This window comes from Malus domestica, chromosome 11, assembly GCF_042453785.1.
Source record: "Malus domestica chromosome 11, GDT2T_hap1".
Taxonomy (NCBI): Eukaryota; Viridiplantae; Streptophyta; class Magnoliopsida; order Rosales; family Rosaceae; genus Malus; species Malus domestica.
The window spans coordinates 23,015,664-23,043,191 of record NC_091671.1 but is presented as its reverse complement, the minus strand read 5'-3'; the positions used below and the strand labels follow the sequence as shown (position 1 = coordinate 23,043,191).

At 37.5% G+C, this 27,528-nt stretch overlaps 2 protein-coding genes and 3 long non-coding RNA genes across 8 annotated transcripts in view; 2 read left to right on the top strand and 3 right to left on the bottom strand.

The window, feature by feature from the left end:
• Positions 1 to 27,309, top strand: part of LOC139189096 (uncharacterized) — a 30,893-nt gene extending 3,584 nt beyond the window's left edge. For 2 of the 4 annotated variants that reach the window (XR_011572606.1, XR_011572605.1), the window contains exon 4: positions 27,295 to 27,309. This is a non-coding gene — a long non-coding RNA (uncharacterized lncRNA). Of the gene's footprint in view, positions 1 to 2,761; positions 2,820 to 27,294 lie in introns of those variants that run through there. The other 2 variants (XR_011572602.1, XR_011572601.1) reach the window with 1 other exon arrangement.
• On the top strand, positions 3,403 to 5,949 carry LOC103448178 (uncharacterized). The gene is made up of 7 exons (XM_008387433.4): positions 3,403 to 3,646; positions 3,831 to 3,920; positions 4,028 to 4,182; positions 4,336 to 4,456; positions 5,203 to 5,322; positions 5,407 to 5,477; positions 5,563 to 5,949. The coding sequence occupies exons 1-7, from the start codon at positions 3,539 to 3,541 to the stop codon at positions 5,807 to 5,809; spliced, it is 912 nt and encodes a 303-aa protein (XP_008385655.1). The 5' UTR covers positions 3,403 to 3,538; the 3' UTR covers positions 5,810 to 5,949.
• LOC103448176 (hydroxymethylglutaryl-CoA lyase, mitochondrial) lies at positions 5,936 to 10,851 on the bottom strand. The gene is made up of 9 exons (XM_008387432.4): positions 10,454 to 10,851; positions 9,893 to 10,085; positions 9,278 to 9,479; positions 8,966 to 9,145; positions 8,658 to 8,738; positions 8,424 to 8,587; positions 7,207 to 7,343; positions 6,543 to 6,658; positions 5,936 to 6,355 (listed from the first exon to the last, which is right to left on the bottom strand). Exons 2-9 carry the CDS (start codon positions 10,057 to 10,059, stop codon positions 6,107 to 6,109), a joined length of 1,296 nt encoding a protein of 431 aa, XP_008385654.2. The 5' UTR covers positions 10,060 to 10,085; positions 10,454 to 10,851; the 3' UTR covers positions 5,936 to 6,106.
• LOC139189095 (uncharacterized) lies at positions 20,604 to 20,964 on the bottom strand. The gene is made up of 2 exons (XR_011572598.1): positions 20,774 to 20,964; positions 20,604 to 20,691 (listed from the first exon to the last, which is right to left on the bottom strand). It is a non-coding gene; the product is annotated as an uncharacterized lncRNA (long non-coding RNA).
• Positions 25,140 to 25,500, bottom strand: LOC139189094 (uncharacterized). The gene is made up of 2 exons (XR_011572597.1): positions 25,310 to 25,500; positions 25,140 to 25,227 (listed from the first exon to the last, which is right to left on the bottom strand). It is a non-coding gene; the product is annotated as an uncharacterized lncRNA (long non-coding RNA).
• Positions 27,310 to 27,528: the final 219 nt, after the last annotated feature.

The window sequence follows — 27,528 nt, the reverse complement described above, 5'->3', positions numbered from 1 at the left end:
TATCAAACCGAACCATATTTTTTTACCAAAGCAAACTGAATTATTTATCAAAGTTAAGTAGAAAACCACACTTTTTTACAAAAGCAAACTAAATTATTTATCAAATTGAACTAGAAAACCACACTTTTTTTCCAAAGCAAACTGAACTATTTATCAAACTCAACTATTTATCAAAGTGAACTAAAAAACCACACTTTTTTACCAAAGCAAACTGAACTATTTATCAAACTAAACCATAATTTTTTACCAAAGCAAACTTAACTATTTATCAAACTGAACTAGAAAACCATACTTTTTTACCGAAGTAAACTGAACTATTTTTCAAATTAAACCACATTTTTTTACCAAAGCAAATTGAACTATTTATCAAAGTGAATCATTTATCAAATCAAACCACATTATTTTACAAAAGCAAACTGAACTATTTATCAAACTGAATTAGAAAACCACACTTTTTTACTAAAACAAATTGAACCATTTAGCTAACTAAACCACATTTTTTTAGCAAAGTAAACTGAACTATTTATCAAAGTTAACTATTTATTAAAGTAAACTGGAAAACCACATTTTTTTACCAAAGCAAACTGAACTATTTATCAAACTAAACCACATTTTTTTACCAAAGCAAACTGAACTATTTATTAAAGTGAACTAGAAAACCACAATTTTTTACCAAAACAAACTGAACTATTTATCAAACCATATTTTTTTACAAAAGCAAACTGAACTATTTATCAAACTGAACTAGAAAACCACACTTTTTTACCAAAGCAAATTGAACTATTTATCTAATTATACCACATTTTTTTACCAAAGCAAACTGAACTATTTATCAAACTGAACTATTTATCAAAGTAAACTATTTATCAAAGTAAACTAGAAAACCACATTTTTTTACTAAACCAAACTGAACTATTTATCAAAGTGAACTAGAAAACCACATTTTTTTACCAAAACAAACTGAACTATTTATCAAACTAAACCACACTTTTTTACCAAAACAAACTGAACTATTTATCAAACTGAACCATACTTTTTTACCAAAGCAAACTGAACTATTTATCAAAGTTAAGTAGAAAACCACACTTTTTTACCAAAGTAAACTGAACTATTTATCAAACTGAACTAGAAAACCACATTTTTTTTCCAAAGCAAACTGAACTATTTATCAAATTGAACTATTTATCAAAGTGAACTAGAAAACCACAATTTTTTTACCAAAGCAAATTGAACTATTTATCAAACTAAACCACACTTTTTTACGAAAGCAAACTGAACTATTTAACAAACTGAACTAGAAAACCATACTTTTTTACCAAAGCAAACTGAACTATTTATCAAACTAAACCACACTTTTTTACGAAAACAAACTGAACTATTTAACAAACTGAACTAGAAAACCATACTTTTTTACCAAAGTAAACTGAACTATTTATCAAACTAAACCACATTTTTTTACGAAAGCAAACTGAACTATTTATCAAATTGAACTAAAAAACCATACTTTTTTTACCAAAGTAAACTGAACTATTTATTAAACTAAACCATACTTTTTTACCAAAGCAAACTGAACTATTTATCAAACTGAACTATTTATCAAAGTAAACTAGAAAACCACATTTTTTTTACCAAAGCAAACTGAACTATTTATCAAAGTGAACTAGAAAACCACACTTTTTTACCAAATCAAATTGAACTATTTAACAAACTAAACCACATTTTTTTACCAAAACAAACTGAACTATTTATCAAACTGAACCATACTTTTTTACCAAAGCAAACTGAACTATTTATCAAAGTTAAGTAGAAAACCACATTTTTTTACCAAAGCAAACTGAACTATTTATTAAACTGAACTAGAAAAGCACATTTTTTTTCCAAAGCAAACTAAACTATTTATCAAACTGAACTTTTTATCAAAGTGAACTAGAAAACCACACTTTTTTACCAAAGCACACTGAACTATTTATCAAACTAAACCACACTTTTTTACCAAAGCAAACTGAACTATTTATCAAACTGAACTAGAAAACCATACTTTTTTATCAAAAAAACTGAACGATTTATTAAACTAAACTACACTTTTTTACCAAAGCAAACTGAACTATTGATCATTTACAGGACCATTGTTTTATCGATCAATAGTCAAGGCCGCACTGGCAAATCTTTAAACCCACCAATTAAAAATGAAATTGAAATAATTTTCAATGAAAGGGTTCCTACGGAAAACATTTATACAGGTTCTAAGTGACAAACAGAATTAAGGTGGAGATTGGTAATTTGAACAACCTAATTCAAATAAGTAAAAAAAAAAAAAAAAAAATATATATATATAATAAAAGGAAGTGGGAATCAATGGGTTTCTCAAGCCTATGAAAAAGACGTCCCTTCCGGCTTCCAGGAGCAAGGGGGAGGGCAAGAAGAAAACAAGAAAAATAAAAAGGAGAAACCAACGGCAAATTCAAAAAAAAAAAAAAAAAAGAGAGAGAGAAACTGGCTGACAAAATGGCATTCAAATTCTAAACGGTTTGACTAACAGAAGTGGTGTTCCGTCAGGGGCAAGGATTGGAAAAAAAAATTGTTTTGCATGCTGGGCTTACTTCTAGCCCGTGTGCTCTTTAGTTAGGCTTCTGTTTCTTATAGTTTGTGTCCTTTTTCATTAAAATTCATGTCCTTTTTATTAAATAAAGTTATTATGTGGTTTTTGGTTAAATTAAAGTTAGTCAAAACCTTTTTCATTAAAGCTCCCTTTATTTTACAGGTGAAGTCTGAAGATGCTCTCCGATAATTGTTATTCACTAAGGCGATTATAATAGTGATATCCAAACATTTATTTTTATTTTTGAAATATTTTTTTAATTTTCGATCGTTGGATCGAATAAATTAAAAAGGAATTAGTAACAAAAATTAATAAGAGTGCGTAGGAGTTAAATCGAGGCATTTATTGGCATAAGGGCATACCAAAAACAAAAATAAAATGCCTTATTGGATTATTAGTTCTCGTGGTGACAGGGTAATTGGATATAGACAATTATTAGGCTAAACCGAAACTCTTTGTTAATTGTTAACACGTGGGGGTTGGCTCATGTGCTAATAATTTACAAAATTTTTAATTTTGGGCATAAATTTTAACAAATTCACCGTAGGAGCTTAAATCATAATTTTTTTTTTATATCTTCCAACTATCTTGTCATTGTGGGAACTAATAATCCAATTAAGCCAATATAAAATAAGCCTTATATAAAAGAGAGTTTTAACGAAAAACTCACGGTATGGTTCATTTTAACAAAAAACTATATTTGTACACTAAAAAGTTAAACCTGATACTATTTATTTTACCTTTTACTTTGTTCTTATCGTTAAAACATAAAGTTTTCAAAGGTTTTCGTTAATTTCCTTATATAAAAAGACAACAGAAAAATGAAAACAGGCGGGGAAGATTCCCGCTCACATTACACGGAAGAGCATTTCTTTCTCAAAATTCGGTAGTAAGAGAGATGGTCAGTCGGTCTGTGTGAGTAGTAAGAAGAAGAGGAAAATGAATTCGTCGTCGCTGGCAGAGGAGGCCCCTGATCTGGTGTGCCAGATCGACAACGCCCAGGGCATGGTCGACGCCCTCACCACCGTCCGATGGAAACGCCAGCAGGTGTGTCCCTCCCTCCCAACCTAAAACGCTTTCAATTTTGATGCTTGCTTGCTTGCTTTCTTTCTTTCTTTCTACTGGAAATTGAACGCAATTGCGGAAGAATCTTTTATCTTCTTACCACTAATTATCTAGGGTTTTGTCATAACTCTCTCTCTCTCTGTCGTCGCAATTTCGATAAATTCAGGACGCGGTGGTGGAATTATCAGAGCACGGCGTCGTTTTAATTGTGGAGGAAACCGGTTGTCTTCAGGCCAAAGTTTATTTGCAGCGTGAGGTAGTTACAGTTGCTGATTCATGGATTGTTATTTTCCTTTTGTAAATTACTAAAAGAATAAGGAAAAGGAAATGAAATTTGATGTTGACTTGGTTGTTTGTTTGTAGCTGTTTACTCGTTACGAATACAACGGGCAAGGCCGCCCCCGGTTTGGAATCAGTTTGGGGCTCTTCGTCGATTGCTTGAACACATTTTCAGTTCCTGGACAATCAACCATTCTCGAAATTCGCTATCCCGGCCCTGACATGCAGCTTCTTCTCAAGTATTTCTTTCACAGTTGAATTGAATATTTTGTTCATTTCTGGATGCAATGCATTAATACTTACTTGTTCATGATCCTTGTATTTATGCTTTCAATCCACGATAACTGAATCGAACTTTTTTCATTGCTATGTTATCTTCCCTGTTTTGTCAGGTCTGTTGATTCGTTGGATGCTTGCATTTATGCAGAGATCAGGACAAGAATCCCAGATACAGTTTCATGGGACTACAATTTTGAACCCGCAGGGAGCACCCCGCTCACCTTTACTGTTAAGGTATGCTGCTCTGCTCATTTATATTTACTCGTATCGAGGGTGTACATGCTGCCTCATTTGGTCTCTCAATCATTAAATTGGTGCCCTTTCGTACTCTGCTTCCAATGCAACAAGGTCGCTACTGAGGCGTGCCTGGAGAAGTCTTCTTAACATTCTTCTTATGTTTCCCTTTTCCATCTTTCCAAACCACTTTCTGACCCATACCTTCTGTATTAAAGATAAAAATAGTCCAAGGTTTATGTTTTAAAGTAAAAAAAACAAAGGGTTAGGTATTGACAAGAAGCTGCATCCACTTGTATTTCATCTCTTTTCCGTTTCATAAGCGGGTGCTGACTTCAAATAGTTTTCGAATCAACCTCTACTGCGCTTCTTAATTACTAGTTTTACCTGCCACTATGTGCGCATAGTTATCATGTTTGTCCTCAATATAAATTTTAAGGTCAACGAGAATATGAATGTTCAAGGTGTGTGACACTGTAATGCAATTGAAGTATTTATGTTCATGTTGTGCGCTTGTGTGCTCGTGCATCTGACTCTCTAACCAACAGGAAGTTTTAGCCCTTCAAGACAAAAGAATATTAAAAGGAACGACCTGCTGATTAACAATACTTGTGAAGGAAACAGTCATGCATTCGCTATATAGTGTATAGCACTCAAACATAAATGTTCTTGATGTATTGAATATGTTCTGACTCATGTTGAAGTCTTTTTCCTAATTGTTGTTTGGCATCTAATTTCATTAACAGTCTGCGGCGCTGAAGGAAGCAATCGATGATCTTGAGTGGCCTGGATCAAGCATCCAGATCAGTTTACAACCAGTTCCTTCAACTGTTACATTCAGAGGTGAAGGCCACGGAGATTTGCAGGTAAAAGATTGTTCTAACTTGAAAGCAAGCACTTACTGTGATGATTCGAATATTTTCAGAGAATACAGTTTGACTTTATTGCAGATAGACTTGATGTACTATGTGAACACCGATCTTTTGGTTGCATTTCATTGTGATCGTCAAGTATCTTACAGGTTTGTCTTGGATCACTTTCGAACCATTACATCCACTGTGTCACGTCTGATTTCTTAATGTTGGTTCTTACCCTGATGTTCTTAGGTATAAATACAAGTTTCTTCGAGCAACTACTTCAAACATACCTAGCAGCGTCATTAAAGACAACAGAGGAAGCAAGTTGACTATTGGGAGAGGGGGATTGCTGAAAGTTCAACACCTAGTTTCAGTGGCAAGACCATCCACTTCACACCCTCGGATTGATTCTGCTGGGTATCAGCAACCCAGTCGAATTGCTTATATCGAGTTCTTTGTCAAACCAGAGGAGGATGAAGACACTGCCAATGGTTAGTAGGCAGCAACTCGAGTTTGTAGCTACAGTTTTCGCATTGTAATTTCAGACGTGAATCTCACTTGGTGTCCCCGCTAAAACTAATTGTGCAAGTGTTTTCTTTCGTGCACCAAAAGGAATGACATGTTTTCCCGTAATAATTATGCGCATTCCTCCGATAAATATAGCAATCTGATGGTATTCGTTTTACAAATACAACGTTTCAAAGTTAAATTTGGCAAGGTTGAAAGCGAATGAAGAAGTTTATTCCTACTCCGTGGCAGAGTGCCCGAGCACAAGTTATCAGCCTGAAATATCTTATATCTTAGAGGCGTCAGCTGTGGCTCGACTCAAGGCAACGGCAGTCTTTGAGCCAGACGGGCGACCCAAATGCTTGCTGATGAAATCCCCGGTCACCAAGAGCTTCGCCAGATCCACATTGGTTTTCACACCGAGTCCATAAAGCATGTATACAACATCTTCAGTGGCGACGTTACCTGAAGCTCCTTTAGCATACGGACACCCACCTAAACCCGCAATAGAGGAATCCACTGTGCTAATCCCCATCTGTTCAAACGAAAATATTATGGATTAAGAGTTTGCAACACATTATTTACTCATGAAACCATCTTCAGCGTGGAAGATTGTTCATTGTGTATCGTACTTCTACCTATCATTCATATGTAAAACGATGTTCTTTTACTTTCTGAAAAACAATAATATGAGACAATTTTGACATGTTAAGATCGCTTACTTGAAGAGACACTAGAATGTTTGAGAGAGATTGCCCATAGGTGTCATGGAAGTGAACAGCAAGCTTTTCAACAGGAACAGCAGCCATTACAGCTTCCAGCATGGGAACAACCGTCCCTGTTCCAAAGAAAGACAAAAGAAGAAAAAAGAAAATTACATACGAGGCCAAAAATATGGAACCAGAGACAGATACGATAGTTTGAAAACAATAAAGTCGACAATCGTATGTCTCTTGGAGGAAACACAAAAGTTCACCCCATGATCAACACCCATCTTTAGGGGCCTTGTCTAGTACAATCGTATAAGGTCTATCAAGCAAAAATGCTCGAGTTCAATTCTTGGATGCAGCCATCCAAGGACTCGACATATGTGAAGTCAACAAGGGGTAACGACCTTCATTGAATATAAACACATTTTCTCCATCCTAATGTTGGGTATCCGAAAGATCCATCCAAATCGAACTAAAACATCTGCATCAGTATTGGTTATCTCCATCCTAATGTCGAATGATTATGCCTAAAATGAGGTAAAATTTGTGCCAAATGGTATGTCTTACTCGAACACGAGCTAAAAGATAAGAAGAAATAATTATTCGAGAGTCCAGATACAGAAGCTTTAAAACAAATGAGAATGAACAAAACTTTGGACAAAGTTCAGTGTGTTACCAGGTGTACCAACACCAATTGTGTCACCAAGAGAAATTTCAAAGCAGCCCATGTTGTAAAGTTCTTTTGCTACATATGCCACTCTTGATGGAGGAATTGCTCCCTCCACTGGACATCCAACGACGCACGAGACATACCTATCCATGGTAAAAACAAGTTTATTCATAAAAGAACCACCTAGAAGAAAAAAATGTTCCTTTTTGTCGTTAAAGAAGTAGAAAAGTTAGATTACCACCTAAAGGATAATGAAAATGATACATAACGTTGAACTGTACTTCCATCTAACTAATTATACCGAGCTCATAAACCAAACTCCTGTAAAGGCATTCATACAACCAAGCACAGAATTTCAACTTTTTAAATAATCACAAGACAGTAAACTCTTATCTGCTGCAAAATCTTTGAAGTGAGATATACCATTCTATCTAACCCACCAGATCAAACACTAAATTCTTTATCCTCTATCGCAAAGGGGGAAGAAGGTAAAGCATAACGCCCTACGCAAATGGAGAAACAACAAAATCGAAAACCCCAAGACAAGATTTAATGACAGCATAAGCATTCTGTGGAGTGATCTATGGCCTTGTATCATGTCCAGCACTGTTTTCTCACATACTTTTATGTTTTCAATTTTCATGCTATGTTATTGTCTGTAAGTAACAAGAAGATGCGAGGGGTCGGAAACCAAAGATGAATGGATGAAAATATGAATTAAGTAGTGCAACAGCAAGCTCGTGCTTTCATCTGTCATCTCCAAGGGTTAGCCACAATGTTAAGGCAACTGAGGCCATGTGTCAAGGAAGGTTAGCCAAATGATAGCATATTTTGTGGCTTATCATTTCCTTTCTTGAAAATTGCATTGTAAAGGAAGCGTGCCCTTGGTAGAGAAAATACAGAGATCTAACTGAGACATCATGTACGAGAATGGTAGCATAGAGTAGCTAGAAGTGCATACCAATCTACTTAACAGTTAACATCCATTTAATGCAAGCACAGAGATTTAACCCTCTGAACGTACTCTAACGTTATACAGATTTTTCCTCGCAAGGAGACAGAGAGAACAAGAGAGCATGAAAGAGAAAAAAAATTCATATAAACCCTACTTTAATCTTGATAAACCATCCATTTCATTTCTTGACCCATAAGATGATTTGAAAGGATAAGGAGGTAGCTGTCGTGCTTAGTTTATTTCAGTGAAAATGAGATAGAGAACATACCCTCGTACAGGAATTGTAAGCTCTTTTGCAGCACGAGTTACAGCACGATAACGAACAAGACTTTCTTCAATGCTACAATTGATGTTTGACTTTGAAAATGATTCAGAAGCTGATGCAAATACTGCTATATCTTTAGCACCTGCTGCAACAGCTGCTTCAAACCCCTGTAAAAATTGACGTTATATGTCAGATAAGTTGCATGACGAATGTCTGGTATTTCTAGAGATCACTCACTTTTAAATTGGGTGTCAGTACAGGCAATCTAGCACCCTCCAGATTGTGAACTGCTTCCATTACGTCCTTTGCGTCTGCTAGCTATATAGACAGGAAAATGGAATGTATCCATTACTAAGATTCAGCTTCAAAATTAAATTAAGACGAGCTAGGTTTGTTTACTTTCTTGAAATAGGAGAAAAGTTTGATAAATTCACCGAACCTCAGGGGAGGTCTGTATTTTATTAAATAGCTATTCCCACTTTTCCCAGTAAAACCGCACCTTGTAAGATAAAATTGAAGTTATCAATTCTAAAGGGTAAAATTACCTGAGGAACCCATTTGGGCGATACAAAACTCGTAGCCTCAACAACAGACAACCCACAAGATACCAGTCTCTGAATCAGTTCAATCTTTACGGATGCAGATATAGTGTTCTTTTCATTTTGTAGTCCATCCCTTGGACCTACTTCTACTATCTTCACAAACTTTGGTATGCCTTTCAAAAACTGTTTCGTTCAAGGCAAATCAGTAAAAAAAAAAGGAAACGTTGTCTGTTAATCAAAGATCACGGCATCCTCATACGATATTTCAAAACAAGAAGAGAACACATCATCATCTAATTTAAGTTATTGAAGCACCTTATTTGTTATATCTTTGTCATTGCACTTGGCGTTATATTGATCTGACAAATACCATGAATCACACACATTTCCAAATACCCTGTGATTCCTGCCTAAGCTCAAGGTCCGTTGATTGAAGGAGTCACCATGGGACAAGTCCCTGTCTCTTGTATGTCTTTTCCATGGAAAGCCCTCTCTTGCATATTCATCATAATCTTCGCTGAAAATAAATAGAGGTTAAGGTTAGATTATCGCTCTAAGATTATTACAGTACAAAGCAGCTGGACTGCATTATTCTAAAGGCAAGAAACAATTAAGAACTGACTTATTGAACTTAAACACGGAATAAGAAGATTAATAGATCAATTTGATCTTTAACTAAAAGGTAAGGGGAAGAACAAGCTCTTGTCTCTATCCCTTGGACAATTTTCAACGATGTCCCTTTGATCAGTCAATGGTCACCATAGCACATGCTTGCACATATGCGTGCATGGGCACAAGTGCACACACATGGACATAACATAAAAGGAACACTGTCAGTTTTTGAGTGTTTTGTAAACACGAAAGCACATGAATGGATACATATGTACATTCTGAGTGTTCCACAAACCAAACACCACACAAATCACTTACTCGCAGCTATTGGATGTGCTGCAACTTCTTCCTTCAATCCAACAGTTTCCCATTGCCGTATCATCTGATCTAGATCTGCAAGCAGTAGACGAGAACCTCTGAATCCGATCCATGGTACTCATGCTAGGCAATTTGTCAAAACCGAGTGGCTCCTCCAAGCTCGACATGGTGGAAGTAGACGGAAAAAGACCAACTGAATTCATTTCAACACACAAGTAAATATCTGCTAGAAGCATAGAAAACTTACGTTTCTAGCATGAAACCACCAACACACCATGAACAGGTTATGCAAACAGGATAAGTATACATTAACAACATTCTCCTACTTTGCCAAAGCAGCCAAATAACCATCAAACCAATAAAAAAAAAGCTTAATCTCAGCTACAATCTGTATGGAAAGCAAATTAACAATAAAAACATTAAACAGTCCAATGAACATAATTAAGCATCAAAACCAGAACTCTGTTTGGCTCCCAACAAAACCAAATTCAAACAAAAAATGTTTTAAATAGTTTCAAATTTATAATGAAAAAAAAAAGGAGGAAGGTGAGGGAAACAGACCTGAATTCCTTGAGGGAGGAAGGGAAAAATTAGGGTTAGGGTTTCTGAGAAGAAAAACAGAAACCCTACAAAATGGGAATAATTTAGGCAGTTTGAAATCGTTATGTTATGGATGGTTAGATGAAAAAAAGAGTTCGAAGAAGAAGAAGAGAAGGTGATGAAACGTGACGGAGTTGGTTAAAGCGTTTGTAATTGTAAGGGTTGATGGGATGGGATGGGATGGATTGGTAGGTTGGTGGACGACGTTAAATTATAAATTCAAATATTTTTCTTGATTACAAATTACGCTTTTTCGGATTTTTTGTGTTTTTGTTCTTTCTGTCTTTGTTTGTGTTTCTTTTTGTCCACAATTTTCTTGTTGTTGAATGGAAGACTGGTGAGGCATTCACATCTCTCCCGTCTCTCACGTTGCGTGTGGGTAAATTGTAATGGCGCGGGAGGTCGGAAGAGGTGGTAGGTTGTTTTCAGTTGGAAGTTGGTCACTTTCTTTTATTATTATTATTTTTTTTTGGACAAGGCCTTTTATTATTTTTAATGCTTGGTCTCTCCTCTTACACGCTTCCTTTAATTCATGGTCCTAGACTCCTATACCCAATTCCTGGTCTATTTTATTTGACAAATCATAATCACAATCTTTTTTTACACTTGCACATTTCTATTTAATTTTGGTCATTAATTCTGTTTGATTATTTAATCTAATAGTTAAAAATAAGAAGTGTGTAAAAATTAATAGAACAAGTTATAAAACTTAGTGTGAATGCCACATATGTAATTATGTAAGATAGCAAACCAAGTTAGACATTTGGTGGCAACCTTTAAAAGTCTTAGGTAAAAGTCCTAGCATAGTAAGTCCATGCATGTAAGGATGTGTCAGATGAAAATCCCTATAAATAGAGGTATGCTTGTAACCTCATCACAACACACCAGATCAAGAGTGAAAAGTAATAATACCTATATCCCTCCCTTCTCTTTACATGCATCCTTTGTGTAATACAGTTAAAAAAACAAACAGCGTGATCCACTACACCAATTCCACTTCTATCTCTAACAAAGGTTATCTCTCTCACTCTCTAACCCTAGCCAGTTTTCACTTCCTTAGCCGAAAAGTGCTTCCTCCAAGGATCTTATTGTTCATGTTCCTTCTCTGCCTCACCTGCTTGGTATCTCTTAGCCAAGAGCTGCTAGCACTATGCCTTCTCCTAGTTCTCAATTTAATAATTACTTATATTTTTTATTTATTTGGTGTAGCTCTTGATTACTAACCTAGTGTTTATTTGTGTTAATTTTACTACAATTTTAGATGGTGCGGTACAATCGCCCATCTTGAACTGCATAATTAATTTTACTGCAATTTTAGGTGGTGCGATATAATCACTCATCCTACACTGCATATTTAATTTTCCTGCTGCTTGAGTGGTGTGGTATAATCGCCCATTATACACTATATTATTTCAAAGAGGGTGGTGCAGTACAATCGCCTTCCTCATTAATGTCTAAATTATGTGAATCTCAAGCCTGAAGATTCGAGTGCTTATCATTTTGGATTGAAGTTCAAAATGAAAAATTTGTAAAAACCAGAAGTTCTAACACTATATTCCTTCAGAATCCATATTATTGCAAGTTCTTACACATCTCATGTTTCAGAAAAAGAAAATGGCGGACTTGGCAAAGCTTGATTTTGTTGCCCTTGATATCATTGGGAAAAACTACCTTACTGATGCGAAAATTAACTTAACACACAAATTAAACCCTCTTTTGACAATTGTAGTATATGTATAAGTAGGGATCGTTTTGGACTGGGGATTAGGAGGGCTTGCTAATAACCTTTAAACTGACTCAAAAACATAAAACTAAACTTAAAAACACTTAACAAGACTCACAAGACTCAAAGCAAACTTAAAATACTCAAAACAGCTTAAAACAACCGAAGAAACTTAAACTAAACACTAGGAATGACTTTGGACGAAAATTGACTTTTACTTGAATCAAAACACTTAAAAACACAAACTAAAACAGATTCTAACTAATTAGACACACTAAAGTAAAGGGGTATTTGAGTTTTGGATGAATTTAAAATAAAAGCAAGTAACTAAAACTTAAGACAAATTTTGGACGAATTTAGTTGAATTAGATGGATGATAAGCTAGCTAGAGGCTCTTTCTCCACACATGACATGTAAGCAAACAAATCAATTTCCAGTTACTCCTTCATTGAATTATAAACGACAATGCCCCAAATTAACCGTGACATCACTAGTTAACCCTCAGATTTTCCTTGTATTATTGAATTGGATGACATCATTCGACAACCCAAAACATTCTTCAAAACTTCCCTACATGACATCATAATAGAGATACAATCAAAGATCATTACGTTTAATGAAAATCATAAGCATTGACAAAGCACTTGCAACTATGACATCATGTCACTCATGCTAGGAATTAAACTTAACGCGATCGTTTATAAGTGACCTCCACTACTTGTAAATATAAGTTTGTAACGATTATGTAAAACTTTCTTATATTCTAGCAACGGATTTATGCATGCCAATTAAGTGTCGACCCTTAATCAAAAAATACAAATAAGTTATCTATCAAATAGTTAAGCCAATTGCATTCACGATTCAAGAACTCATAACTGGAATTTATTAACTCAAATTGCACACATAATCATGGCTTTGAAATCACCCTTAGCCAAGAGGGGTTTAGCCACTCATGTTCACAACAAAACGAAAGAAAATGAATTTAAACATTGGAAACAAAAGAAAGAAAACACCAAAACGCTCCAACGATCCAAGTTGAATAGCAAGCACGTCCAAGCACTTTCCTTCCCTTCCTTTGCTACGGTACAAGGTGTTGGTGAGTGTTTGAAGGTTTGTTTGTATGGAGGAATGGATGTGAAGATGAATGGATGTGTTTGGATGAAGGTTGTGTTGAAATGGTGGTGAATGTTCTAACAAAAACTGAACTCTATGGCTGCCACACACATTTCCTTTTATAGAGGAAGTGCACGGCAATGGAAGGGAAAATGGTGGTGTATGCAATGATTCAAAGGTGAAAGTGAAGTAATGATGCAAAGCATGGGGGGTAAAATGGAGTGGTGTTGCAGCAATGAGTGCATGGAGTGGTGTTGAAATGATTCAAAGGTGCAAGTGAAGTAATGATGCAAAGCATGGGGGGTAAAATGGAGTGGTGTTGCAGCAATGAGTGCATGGAGTGGTGTTGAAATGATTCAAAGGTGCAAGTGAAGTAATGATGCAAAGCATGGGGGGTAAAATGGAGTGGTGTTGCAGCTATGAATGCAAGTAGGGAATATGAATGATTGTGCACATGGTAAAGAAAGGAAAGGGAGGTGGATGTTGGAAATGTGCCCTAAAACCAATCATATGATGATACTTTACGGACATTTCACATGTTAAACTAATCTAGTTTAATATCAAGGGCAAAGATTATTGTTTGAGCCGTCTCATATAAATGTTATACGCCTAAACGATAAGTCCAAGGAATATGTGATTGGGAGAATGCGATCTAAAGAAGTTAGATTCATGAGACCATTCTTTCGTAGACACATCCTAAACGTTCCTGATCATAGGATTGCCAATTGGGCATTGACAGTCCGTTAAGATCAGTACGTGCTGTGTCTTCTCTCAGGGAGAGTGACTAGTCTCGAGTCATTGGTGTGTGTGACATCAAGACAAGCATGTAAGTGCTCAATAATGAATGAGTCCACTGAACACGATCAACGAGGAGTTCTCATACTCATGTCACATGAGAACTCATGGTTGGGATAATGCAAAGTAGTCCTTTGACCTGAGGCATCATAGTTGTCTTGTGGTTAAGTCCTTGATCTTTGATTATGTCAAAGTCACTCCATCAGGCGGGTGTCCACGGCATCGTCGGGGTTAAGCCACTTAGCCATGGAGGCAAGTGAATGCGCAACAAGGGATCTCTAACCTTCAAACCGTTTAAGGGAGAATACTCTATGATATGATTAAGAATCTCTGGCCAGAGTATGAATGATATTTAGGAAGTCGTTCCAAATCACATTCAAGGCAATCATATAAGCACACGAATCACATTGGATAGTAGACATGAATAAACTATCAATCCAAACAATGTGATCAAGAGTATTGTATTAGAGAAAGATCGTATTGCATTGTAATCCTAAACTGAATAGGTTCTCCACCTCTTCTGATTAGCTTGGGTAACCATGACATACTGCTAGGTGTCACTCATGGTTTGTGGAAGCCCTAAACGTGTATAATCACTAAAGGGAGAATTGAAAGCAAGTTTCAATTCACAATCGATTTGAAAGAGTTTTAATCGCCCACTGCCTCGCTAAAAGGAACCTAATGGATCGTACACCGTGTAAGGCATAGATTGAAGAAACAATGGAGATGAGTAAGAATAATTAAATGGTTTAATTATTTATGGCAAGGATTAATTAATATGTTAATTAATCAAACGAATCAAGTTCGTTAAAAGACCACGGGTTAGTTTTGGGCCTCAAGGCCCAATGGGCTTCGAACGTCAAGCCCATTGACTTAAGTTGTATGACAACTTAATGACAAATAATTCACAATGGCTTTAAAAGCCCAATGAAACCCTATGGCCGGCCATTTTGTTAAAGGAGTGAGTTTTGGACTTAATTACAAGTTTGCCACTCCAATGAATAAAGGTATAAATATGACTTTATAGCCAAAATTCATTTAGGGTTTCTTTTGGAGAAAATTGAAGAGAACATGTCTGTCCCTTTCTCTCTAAAGAGGCCAGCTTCCTTGGAGGGTGTAGCTAGCAATCCTACTACTCCAAGGTCACTCATTTCTTCTCCAATCTAACCTTGGTGAAGAGACTTAGAGGTTCCCAATTTTGGGAACTTGGAGAACCATTTCATCCATCCAAATCCATAGATCTAAGATGCAAGGAATGAAGACCCTCTCTTTGGGTGATTAGCCTTTGCTTATGCAAAGAGGAATCTACAAAGGTATAATTTCTCAACTAACAAATGTTGTTTTAAGTTGAGTCAAGGTTCACCAATCTACTAGGCTTTGAATTTCATGGTTAATGTTTTGTTTTTAAGTGCATACAAGCATGATTCCGCCTTTTAATTGTTAATTGCATGCTATAGATGTTGCTTAAATGAACATGTTTTTCACAAAATTTTCCTTCATTGGAATGGTGCAGAAATGAGTCAAAGGTGCAGCAAGAGTCATGATGCACGACATGGGATTCCAAAGGTGGTGGATGGTGCATCAATGAGTGCATGTAGTGGAGGTAAAAGTGCATGAAATTTGATGGGTGAAGGGGATAAGGAATGTGCAGCAATTGAGTGCAATGAGTCAATGTAATGGTGCATGAAATCAGAAATAATGAAGGGGACAAGGGTGTTATGCATGGCATGGGTGGAAAGGTGAGTAAGTGGTGAATCAATGAGTGTAAGGAGGTGAAAGGATATTGTGCACATGGTAGACAAAGGAAAGGAAGTGGAATGGTGCAGCAAATGAGTGCAAGGAGGGAACATGGATGAATGTGCACGGCATGGGTGGAAATTGGAGTGATTTATGGCAGAAAATAGGAAAGGGATGGCTCCCTTGCACGGCAGAAATCGTCGACAGATTGCCCGTGATTTCCTCAAAGCTGACGAGGCTGAGAAAGACAGATGATTGGAATCGGCGCTTCGACAAACTGCCCGTGATTTCCGCAAAGCTTTCTCTGCATGTGACAAGTGCTGACGAGGCTGAGAGAGACAGGCGCATCTTCGCTATCTGAGATCGATGCTTCGACAAATTTTCCGTGATTTTCGCAAAGCTGAGTTTGCGTGTGACGGGTGCTGACAAGGCTGAGAAAGCTGACATTCTTCGATAACTGGAATCGGTGGTTTGTGAGTAAGCCCAACTTTTGAGAAAGCTGGCGCCTCTTCGATTTTTGAATTGGCCTCTTTGAATTCTGAGCTCGCCTCTTCAATCTCTGAAATCCCATCACATGTTGATTTTTATAGAGGTACGCAGGACGTTCAAAGCACACTTGAATTTCAACCTGTAAAAACTCCATTCTTGCACTTCTACGATCTTGACCTGTCCGACTTCTTCTTTCTTTAACACATCTGAAAATGTCTGGCCCTTCCGACCGTCGTTTTGACTTGAACCTTAGTGAAGAGGCAGTCCCGCCTTCTCCAGACAACATATGGCGCCCATCCTTCATATCCCCTACTGGCCCTCTTACCGTTGGGGATTCGGTGATGAAGAATGACATGACCGCTGCGGTGGTGGCCCGGAACCTTGTCACTCCTAAAGATAACAGACTACTTTCCAGACGGTCTGATGAGTTGGCTGTTAAGGAGTCTCTGGCTCTTAGTGTGCAGTGTGCGGGTTCTGTGTCCAACATGGCCCAACGCCTATTTGCTCGAACCCGTCAAGTTGAATCGTTGGCGGCTGAAGTAATGAGTCTCAAACAGGAGATTAGAGGACTCAAGCATGAGAATAAACAGTTGCACAAGCTCGCACACAACTATGCCACAAACATGAAGAGGAAAATTGACCAGATGCAGGAATCTGATGGTCAGATTTTACTTGATCATCGGAGGTTTGTGGGTTTGTTCCAACAGCATTTGCCTTCGTCTTCTAGGGCTGTATCGCGTAGTGAAGCTCCAAATGATCAACCTCTGATACCTCCTCCTTCTGTGGCCCCACCGACTGCTGAGGATCCGCCGACTACTGAGACTTCTCCTAAGCAGCCTTTGTGAAGGCTCCCTTTTGTATTTATCTGCTTAATGTTCCTTTTTTTATATGAATGTAAAATTACCTTGCATAACTGTCAGTGTTTCAAAAATAAACCCACACAAAAAACAATTAAACAAGCAACAAATAAAAATGATAATCAAGGCAAAATAAAACTGCAGAAAAGGGAAGGTTTTTAGAAACGCAAAACTGATTGTGGAGCGATTCAATAATCTTCCTTATTTGAATACATGGGTTGCCTCCCAAGAAGCGCTTGCTTTAACGTCGTGCAGCCGGACGAAGAACACAATTACTCCCCATTGGAGCCCACGGCATGCAAGGGAATGTCCTCCACGGCATGCTCCTCAAAATGCTCATAATAGGGCTTCAATCGATGCCCATTCACCTTGAATTCATGTCCCGTTTTCGAGCTTTGGATCTGGACTGCACCATGAACAAAAACATTAGTAATAACAAACGGTCCAATTGATCGGATCATATTTATATATATTTTTACTTCAAATTCACTCGTCTTTTCTTAGTTAGTTCCTTATATTTTTGAGCTATTTACGTTATTTTTGTGTTTATAGGATTTGTTATGCAAAGAAAATAAAAATAGAACAAGTTAAATTTTATGTAATAAATTCGTCAAAAGCAAATTTAAATTACAATATTGCTAATCCATTGTGACGCTAAATGATAAACCAATATTTAAACTTTATATTTCATCCTTTTATATGTCTTCTCTTGTCTAATTTAGTTGGAAGCTTTAAGTATTTATGATACTTTTGATATTTTGTGTTTGTAGGAGTAACATGATTAAAAGAACTTATTTTTCTGCTACGTGAGGCTGCTAGAAACTAAATGAAAATAAAGGTGCGTGGCTTTGCCAGAAAAGTGGGGATTCCACTTAATTTGCAGAAAATAGCAAAGAAATTAGAGAAGAAAGTGGAGAGCACGGGGGACATCAATGATGGGGTTTCCACTGGTGGCCTTGGGGGCTTTGAAAAGAAATCATTGCCTTTTGTTTAAGGCAACAGACGGAACAGCTGGTTTACATCGTGGGAGGGTGAAGAAAGGAATAAAAAAAGAACCAAAAGCTGCCTTTGCAGCTGGAGAGAACACGAGAGGGCAGGAGGTCAGAGAGAAGCAGCAAAGCTTCAGTGCCAGCGCGGGGAGACTGTCAGAAGCAGGAGATATAAGGGGGCGGTCTTGGGGGAGAAACGAGAAGAAAAAGAGGGAGCTGCCTTTGGGCAGCTCGCAGAGACGCAAGGGACAGGGTGAGCACAGGGAGCTGCCCTTTTGGGCAGCGTGAGAGTGGAGAGAGCAAAGGAGAGAGGGCTGCCTTGGCAGCGTGTGAAGAAAAGCACACGGAACAGGAATTGGAGAGCAGAAAGCTGCCTTTGGGCAGCGTGAGGGACAGAAAATAGAAAGAAAATAGAGGGAGGTCAGAGAGGTTAGAAGAGAGTAGCGCGGATGGGAGGAGGACAGAGACAACGTCAGGTGGACAGAAGCTGCAAGCCTTCTCTCTCTCGGTTAAATCTTTCTAAAACTTCTATTTTATTTCTATTTTTAATAATGTGTAAATAAATTGATTTTGGCTAGAGGTTAATTCAAAGCCATGATTATATCTGTAATATGAATTGATTACCTTCGGTTGTGATTTCTGATCGGATCATATTTATATATATTTTTACTTCGAATTCACTCGTCTTTTCTTAGTTAGTTCCTTATATTTTTGAGCTATTTACGTTATTTTTGTGTTTATAAGATTTGTTATGTTTTGTAGAAAGAATAAAGAAAAGAAAAGAAAACGTGAAAAACAACAGGAAAACAAAAGAAGAATAAAATAAAAGAAGAAAAAGGCAGAAAGGGGGGTGAAAGGAATCCAAGAGAATTGAGGATGGGAAGGAGCTGCCCTTTTGCAGCTGGCAACCTTGACTGACGGGAAGGTTAGGCGTGAAAGAAAAGAGAATAAAAAATTACGAGGGGGATAGAAAGGAGAGGGACACGAAATAGAAAAAAAAAATAAGGTTGGCGTGATTGGTGGGGGGCAGCCCTGCTGCCAGAAGCAGAAAAGGATATAAAAAAATAAAGAAACAGAAGAAAGGGGAATAAGCGCAGAGTGCGCACGGGATTGGGGAGATCGTTGCCCTTGGGCAGCGAGGTCAGAGAGACAGAGGCGGGAGAAGAGACGCTGCCTTGGCAGCGTGACTGAAGAGAGAGGTTAAGAAAGAAAGCTGCCATTTGGCAGCTTGAGCATGAGTTGACGTGCAGAGGTGAGTGAAAGGGCTGCCTTTGGGCAGCGTGGAATAGCAGAAGGCGGGAGAGTCCAGAGAGCAGCAAGAAGCTGCAGGGGAAAGCTGCCTTTGGCAGCTGGAGGAAAAGAGGAGTGAGGACGGAGAAACAAGGCAAGTCAGCACGGGAATAGAGACAGCAAGGGCAGTCCAGATCAGGCGTGACAGCTGCTTTGCAGCTGGTCAGAAGGTAGAGCAGGTTAGAAGCGGAGCGGGGGACTGACGAGAGAAGGCTGCCTTTGGGCAGCTTGTGAAGGTCAGCACGCAGGAATAGGCGCAGAAAATAAGGAGGACAGAGTCAGTACAAAGGTGAGGACGGTCCAATACAGCGTGAAAGGAGAACGCAGACAGAGATCTTCACCTCTCTTTCGGTTTAATCTCTCTAAACTTCTATTTTATTTCTATTTTTAATAATGTGTAAATAAATTGATTTTGGCTAGAGGTTAATTCGAAACCATGAATATATTTGTAATATGAATTGATTACCTTCGGTTGTGATTTCATAAGTTGTGATTTCAATTTACTTATCCGTTCGTATAAAAACTGATTTGTGTATGTTGGTTGAGAGTGCACGCTTAATTTACATGCATGAATTTGATGCTAGAATATAAGTGAATTTCACCTAATCGTTATGAACTTATTTTCACAAGTAGTAAAGGTTGCTAGTCACAATCACGTTAAGTAAATTCTTGGCAAGAGTATCATGCTTTTCATAGTTACGAATGTCTCGTCAATACTTATAGTTTTCACAAAGTTTAATGATCTTTGATTGTATCGCTATTGTGCTTTTCACGTAGGGTGACACACCCCGTCCCGAAGGAGGGCATGCTGGCCGTCACGTGAGAGTGACGTAACCATTTGCACAGTACGGAAGCTTTAAGATACAATTTAAATTGATACACCCGAAGGTGAGTCCTAATTTTGTCCAATCTGTCAGAACACCGTCGAATTCCTCGTAGTCACCACACCTTTGTGATTCCTGAACCTGGAGGGGCGCAAAACCAAAATTGAGTGAAACAAAAAGGAAAGTTGTAGTACTTGACGAGACGAAGAGATTGATACCTACCTCGACGCCTAACTCGCCGGGGATTCGCCGGAAAATGCCTCGAAAGCTCCGGCCAAACTTTGAACTTATCGATCTCCGTGTTCTTACGTCCAAAAACTTCCAACGAAGCACTCCGAGCTTCCTTGGAACCTCACTAAGCTCACTGTGAGCTTGGATTGTCCTAAAACAAAGTCAATTCGAAGATCATGAACAGTGCACTTTCACGGGAGTTTAGAATCTAGGTTTTCCGAAGTAAAACTTACCTGAAATTGGTGTCTACGTGATCGTGGAGTCTCCAGGAGTTCGATGGTGGTCTTAACTCCGTCGTTGGTGGAAGTTTAAGGTTGTTTTGTGGTTGGTTTGTTCGAACGGAGAAGAAGAGTGACAGAGAGAGAGAGATTCGTGAGGGAGGAGAGAGAGAGACAGTATGCAGAAAATAGGGAGAGGATTGAGGGGGTGTGGGGATCCCACGTGTCCAACTCAATCCAAATTGTTAAATTTTCGCCCCTTAGTCCCGTTTAAGGGCATTTTCGTCTTTTCATGTCCTCGGAATTAAAATTCCGGGACGGGCTGTGACAATCTTCCCTCCTTATAGAATTTCGTCCCCGAAATTCCAGCAACCAACTAAATCAACCATACTCCAACAATAGCTTCGGGTAAATCTTTCTCATCCGATTCTCTTTCTCCCACATACTTTTCTACTGAATGATTTCCTTCACAAAGCTTTTACTACTTACTCTGTCTTAATTCTCAGGACCTTCTTTTTCCAATCCAAAGTCGTCCTTGATTCCTTATCAAGTCGAATCCAATTTAATTCTCAATAGTTACACCAGAATCTCATGTGACGAATCTGCCACCTAGTGACAACGCATCGAATCATAAAATATGTTTTGCACCTTAACCAATTCTGAGGGCATCACAAGCTTGTAAGCAACTTCACCAACTTTTCGATAATCACTTAAGTCCGATTAACTTAGGATTTAACTTACCTTCTTTCTCTACCTTGGTTAATTCTTAAATTTCTTCGTCAAGCATTTAAGTTTCAAGTACGACCTTACCAAACAGGCCTAACTTGAAATTTAACAAGTATAACTTCTTCTCGATCTTCCATTCTTAATTTTTCTTCCGTTGGTTTTCAATCCACAAGATGATACTCTTGGCAAACGTGCCAGACATTAATCTTACTGTAGTCTTCTCACCAAGTGCTTCAGTTAGAACAAACTTTACGATCATCCTGATCGTACAATCATGTTCATTAAGCAATACAATTCACTTTCGCTGCCTCATATCAAAATCCTTCCAAGTAATGGATATTGAAGACTTTTTGGATTCGTAAAAATCTTGCACTCTTACCAAATATAATGCCTTCATAACTTCACAGCAAGAATGGTAATCATGATTTCTAAGTCACCCGTAGGGTAATTCATCTTATGAGATTCCATTTATCGTGAAACGTATGCAATCACCCTAACATTTGCATCAACATGCATCCAATACCATTCAAGAAACATCACTAAAAATTTATGATTACCACTATTCTCTGGGAATACCAAAATACGTGCATGAGTGAGGAAATACTTCAGTTGTTGAATCCTTTGCTCACAATTTCCTTCCCACTCATACATAACCTCTTTTCTCGACAGTCTCGTCAATGACAAAGCAATGACTGAAAAATCTTTCACAACCATCCAAGATAGCCTGGTAAGCTAAGAAATTCTGAATCTCAATTACAGCTCGTGGTTGTTCCAATTTCTCAATTTCTGCTATCTTTTAAGGATTCACTTGAATACCTTAAGAATATATAACAAATCTCAGAATGCCACCTGATTCGTCTAACTTTAGCATTTGCTACTTAGCATACAACCAACGTTCTCTCAATTTTTGGTTCACCGACTTAATACGTTTACATGCTCTGCTCTGGCTCAGAATATGCCAGAATATCTTCAATAAAAATGATATCAATCTATCAAGGCATTATTGGAATACTTCATCCATCAACTCATAAAACAGCATGAGTATCCACATAGCATCACCAAACTTCATAAGGACCATAACAAGTCCAGAAAACCATCTTATGATCAACGTCACTTATAATATTCAATTGGTAGTAACCAGATCTCAATTCAATCTTTGAATCTTCGCAATTACTTCTGAGCTGGTTAAATAAACATCAGTACATTACCATGGATAACGGTTCTTAATCGTTACCCGACTCCATTGTCTATAATCAATGAACAATCTCTAAGTCCATTTTCTTCCTCACCAACAAACTGGGGCTCCCCCAAAGCGTTGTACTAGGTTGAATAAAACTTTTATCAACCAATTCTTTCAACTAAATTTCCATTTCCCTTAACTCATCATGAACCAATCTTTAACATAAATTTATACCTGGCAACAAATCAATAGTGAACCTCATATCTCTGCCTGAAGGCAATCCAGGTATACTTTCAAGGAAGACATCAAGAAAGTCTAACCCCTTTTTCATTTTTCACACTTCTCCAAACAACATCATTTAGCACCACATGAGCTAAGTATTTTTGGGCAGCCTTTCAAAACAATCTCTTTGCTTTCACAGCATAAATAATGGTTGAACTCACTTCACTTTGTATACCCACCAAAGTAACCTCTAATTAATCAACTCGATGGAAAGTAACTGGTTTCCCGTAACATTCCATCTAGTCACAACTATAAACAATCACTCTAATGGAATAAAATTAATTGATACAATATATATTCTATTATTACTGAACATTCTAAGTAAGTACAACACTAGCATAAAATAACCTACCGGTTTGCTTGCTTAACGAATCCACGAATGAGTTATTAATATTACGGTCTGCAGCCCGCAATACTGATAAATCATCGTTGTCTCGATAAGTAGGCAACCACTCTCAAAGATATAACATTACTATTTTGTCACTCAATGTAAAATACATATACTCGTCTCAACTACATTTATTTACTACTCTCTAGGTAATAACATACATAATAAGAAATATATCAGTCGAAGTCAACTAGAATGACCTGTACGGCTGATTCAACAATTATCTCAATAATACGTCGGCCGGATCCACTCCGCGTGGTCGGTACGGCCGAGCCTATAACTCACCAATTTCTCATGTGTCAATCGAATCCACTTCTCATGGTCTGTACGGCTGAACATATAACTCATCAAATCTCTCTGTACTCACGGTCAATCCGACCAAACTACTAAATCCATAACTCTGCTGAATCAACACTATGATGTCATAGAAAACTGTTGGGTACAACTGATTATAGGGACGATTCACAATTCTGTGTCCCCTCTGTTCACATAAACACATTCATTAATTTCACACTTCCCAAAGTGTTAATTTTGTACCTGCTGCACAAAGTACATTTCCTTTACTCGAGACACCTTGTCTCAAATATCTGGGATTACCAGTATATCCATCACTTTTACTCTGACCAGCGACATTAAAACCTCAGCTGGAAGAATTAACTCTAGCTTCACTTCTTTCGAAGCTCTGAATCTTTCTATCTCCTTGATATGACGAATCATTAACTTTATCGTCTTCTTTTAATTCCCATTCATTTCTTATTCTTCTTTATTCTCGTTGATCATGTTCTCAGAGTCCTCAAGACTCAACAGCATCTCGTATATTCCTGGTAAGAAGTATAATGGATAGTGGTCACCCAAAATACCACTTCCCTTTTTGCCACCCAGCTTAAAACAACATAACACCTCCACCAATAACAACAATATCTGGATGGAACAAGGCAAGTCTGAAAACTTTCTATAATATCCCTCGATCATCACCTTCCTTGTCTCATATTTGTAAACTCTTGTTTACTACCATCGATAAATGCCGGAGGGATAAACTTTTCCTTAAACAAGTCCTTAAACAATTTTAAATCGGCTGTTCCTCCGGTGACAACAATTAATACTCCTGCTTCCATCAGGATACACGTTCATAACTCAAACCAGGTAGTCATCTCGACCCCTTGTCAGAAGGAAGATTCCTTTGACTTGCATAATCCGAAACATCTTTTCCAAATGGTTAAACCGTTACTTCGCTCCCTCAGGTTCATCATTTCATAAGGTGATTCAAATTCGACTCATAATCCGTCTTAAAATGTCCCTTTTGATAATATACTGAATCACCATTGTAATAGTTTCCCCTAAACCGCTATATTAGGGAGACTAAATTCCTCTAACTACGTGGTTTGCTACGAGGCGGTGTAGTTCTGACAGAATTCACTAGAAACTTCTCAAGATGTCCAAGATTGCAACCATGCTCTGATACCAACTGACACACCCCGTCCCGAAGGAGGGCATGCTGGCCGTCACGTGAGAGTGACGTAACCATTTGCACAGTACGGAAGCTTTAAGATACAATTTAAATTGATACACCCGAAGGTGAGTCCTAATTTTGTCCAATCTGTCAGAACACCGTCGAATTCCTCGTAGTCACCACACCTTTGTGATTCCTGAACCTGGAGGGGCGCAAAACCAAAATTGAGTGAAACAAAAAGGAAAGTTGTAGTACTTGACGAGACGAAGAGATTGATACCTACCTCGACGCCTAACTCGCCGGGGATTCGCCGGAAAATGCCTCGAAAGCTCCGGCCAAACTTTGAACTTATCGATCTCCGTGTTCTTACGTCCAAAAACTTCCAACGAAGCACTCCGAGCTTCCTTGGAACCTCACTAAGCTCACTGTGAGCTTGGATTGTCCTAAAACAAAGTCAATTCGAAGATCATGAACAGTGCACTTTCACGGGAGTTTAGAATCTAGGTTTTCCGAAGTAAAACTTACCTGAAATTGGTGTCTACGTGATCGTGGAGTCTCCAGGAGTTCGATGGTGGTCTTAACTCCGTCGTTGGTGGAAGTTTAAGGTTGTTTTGTGGTTGGTTTGTTCGAACGGAGAAGAAGAGTGACAGAGAGAGAGAGATTCGTGAGGGAGGAGAGAGAGAGACAGTATGCAGAAAATAGGGAGAGGATTGAGGGGGTGTGGGGATCCCACGTGTCCAACTCAATCCAAATTGTTAAATTTTCGCCCCTTAGTCCCGTTTAAGGGCATTTTCGTCTTTTCATGTCCTCGGAATTAAAATTCCGGGACGGGCTGTGACATAGGGGACTTTTGAAGAATGTTTTGAATTGTTGTATGCGTTTTTCCGTCCAATTCAATAACTTAAGGAAAACTTGAAGATTAAAAAAGTGCTGTTCACGGTTAATCTGGAGTATTGAGATTCACAATTTATTAAAAGAACAACTGGAAATCATTTTGTATGCAAGTATAACATGTGTGGAGAAGAACCCTCTAGCTAGTCTGTCATTTATCATTTTACCTTAATTTTATGTTTTTGTCAATTCTGTAATTTAATTAAGTTTAATTTACTTTTCATCAAAACCAAACACCCATCCATTATTAAATTATATTATTTAGTTAGTTTTCTTTATTGTTAGTCTTTTAATTCAATTTCCGTCCATTTCAGTTCTTAGTGTTTAATAAGATCATTTTCATTATTTTGAGTCATTTTAAGTGTGTTTCGAGTTATTAGAGTTTTTAGCCTAGTTTTGTATCCTTGAGTCTTGTTTAATATTTTTAAATTAATTTAGGATAGATTAGCAATCCCTCCTAATCCCCGGCCTAGAACGATACCCTACTTACATCTATACTACAATTGTCAAAAAGAGGGTTTAATTTGTGTGTCAAGAAATTTTCACATCAATTTCATAAGTTGTGATTTCAATTTACTTATCCGTTCGTATAAAAACTGATTTGTGTATGTTGGTTGAGAGTGCACGCTTAATTTACATGCATGAATTTGATGCTAGAATATAAGTGAATTTCACCTAATCGTTATGAACTTATTTTCACAAGTAGTAAAGGTTGCTAGTCACAATCACGTTAAGTAAATTCTTGGCAAGAGTATCATGCTTTTCATAGTTACGAATGTCTCGTCAATGCTTATGTTTTTCATAGAACTTAATGATTCTTGCTTGTATCTCTATTATGCAATTCATGTAGGGAACTTGTAGGGAATGTTTTGGGTTGTCGTATGCAATCATCCAACCCAATAACTTGTGGAAAAACTGAGGGTTAAAAAAGTGCTGTTCACGGTTAATCTGGAGTATTGAAATTCACAATTTATTGAAAGAACAACTGAAAATCAATTTAGGTTGCATATGTGTCATGTGTGGAGAAGAACCCTCTAGCTAGTCCGTCATTTATCATTTCACCTTAATTTCATGTTTTTGTCAATTCTGTAATTTAATTAAGTTTAATTTATTTTTCATCAAAACCAAACACCCATCCATTATTAAATTATATTATTTATTTAGTTTTCTTTATTGTTAGTCTTTTAATTTAATTTCCGTCCATTTCAGTTCCTAGTGTTTAATTTAATTGTTTTCATTATTTTGAGTCATTTTAAGTGTGTTTCGAGTTATTAGAGTTTTTAGCCTAGTTTTGTGTCCTTGAGTCTTGTTTAATATTTTTAAATTAATTTAGAATAGATTAGCAATCCCTCCTAATCCCCGGCCTAGAACGATACCCTACTTACATCTATACTACAATTGTCAAAAAGAGGGTTTAATTTGTGTGTCAAGTAATTCTCGCATCAAATTTTGGCGCCGTTGCCGGGGATTAGCAACTTTGCTAATCCTTTTATTTTTGTTTTTGTTTATGTTTATATTGGTGTTTGTGTATTTTACTTTTGATATTTGATTTATGTTTATATTGGTGTTTGTGTATTTTACTTTTGATATTTGATTTATTTTTCTTTCTTTGATTTTAGATTCAAATGGAGCCGAGGGAAATTTAAAGGAAAGATGCGTCCGGCTAAAGACGTTAAATCAAGCGCTTCTTGGGAGGCAACCCAAGCATTCAACGAAGGGAGACTTTGGAATCACTAACCCAATCAGCTTTGCATTCTTCCACCCTTATCTTTACTGTTTTCATTTTGTTTTGTTTAGTTAGTTGTGTTATTTGGTTGATTTCTGTGAGTTTGTGTTATTTAGTTTAAGTGTGG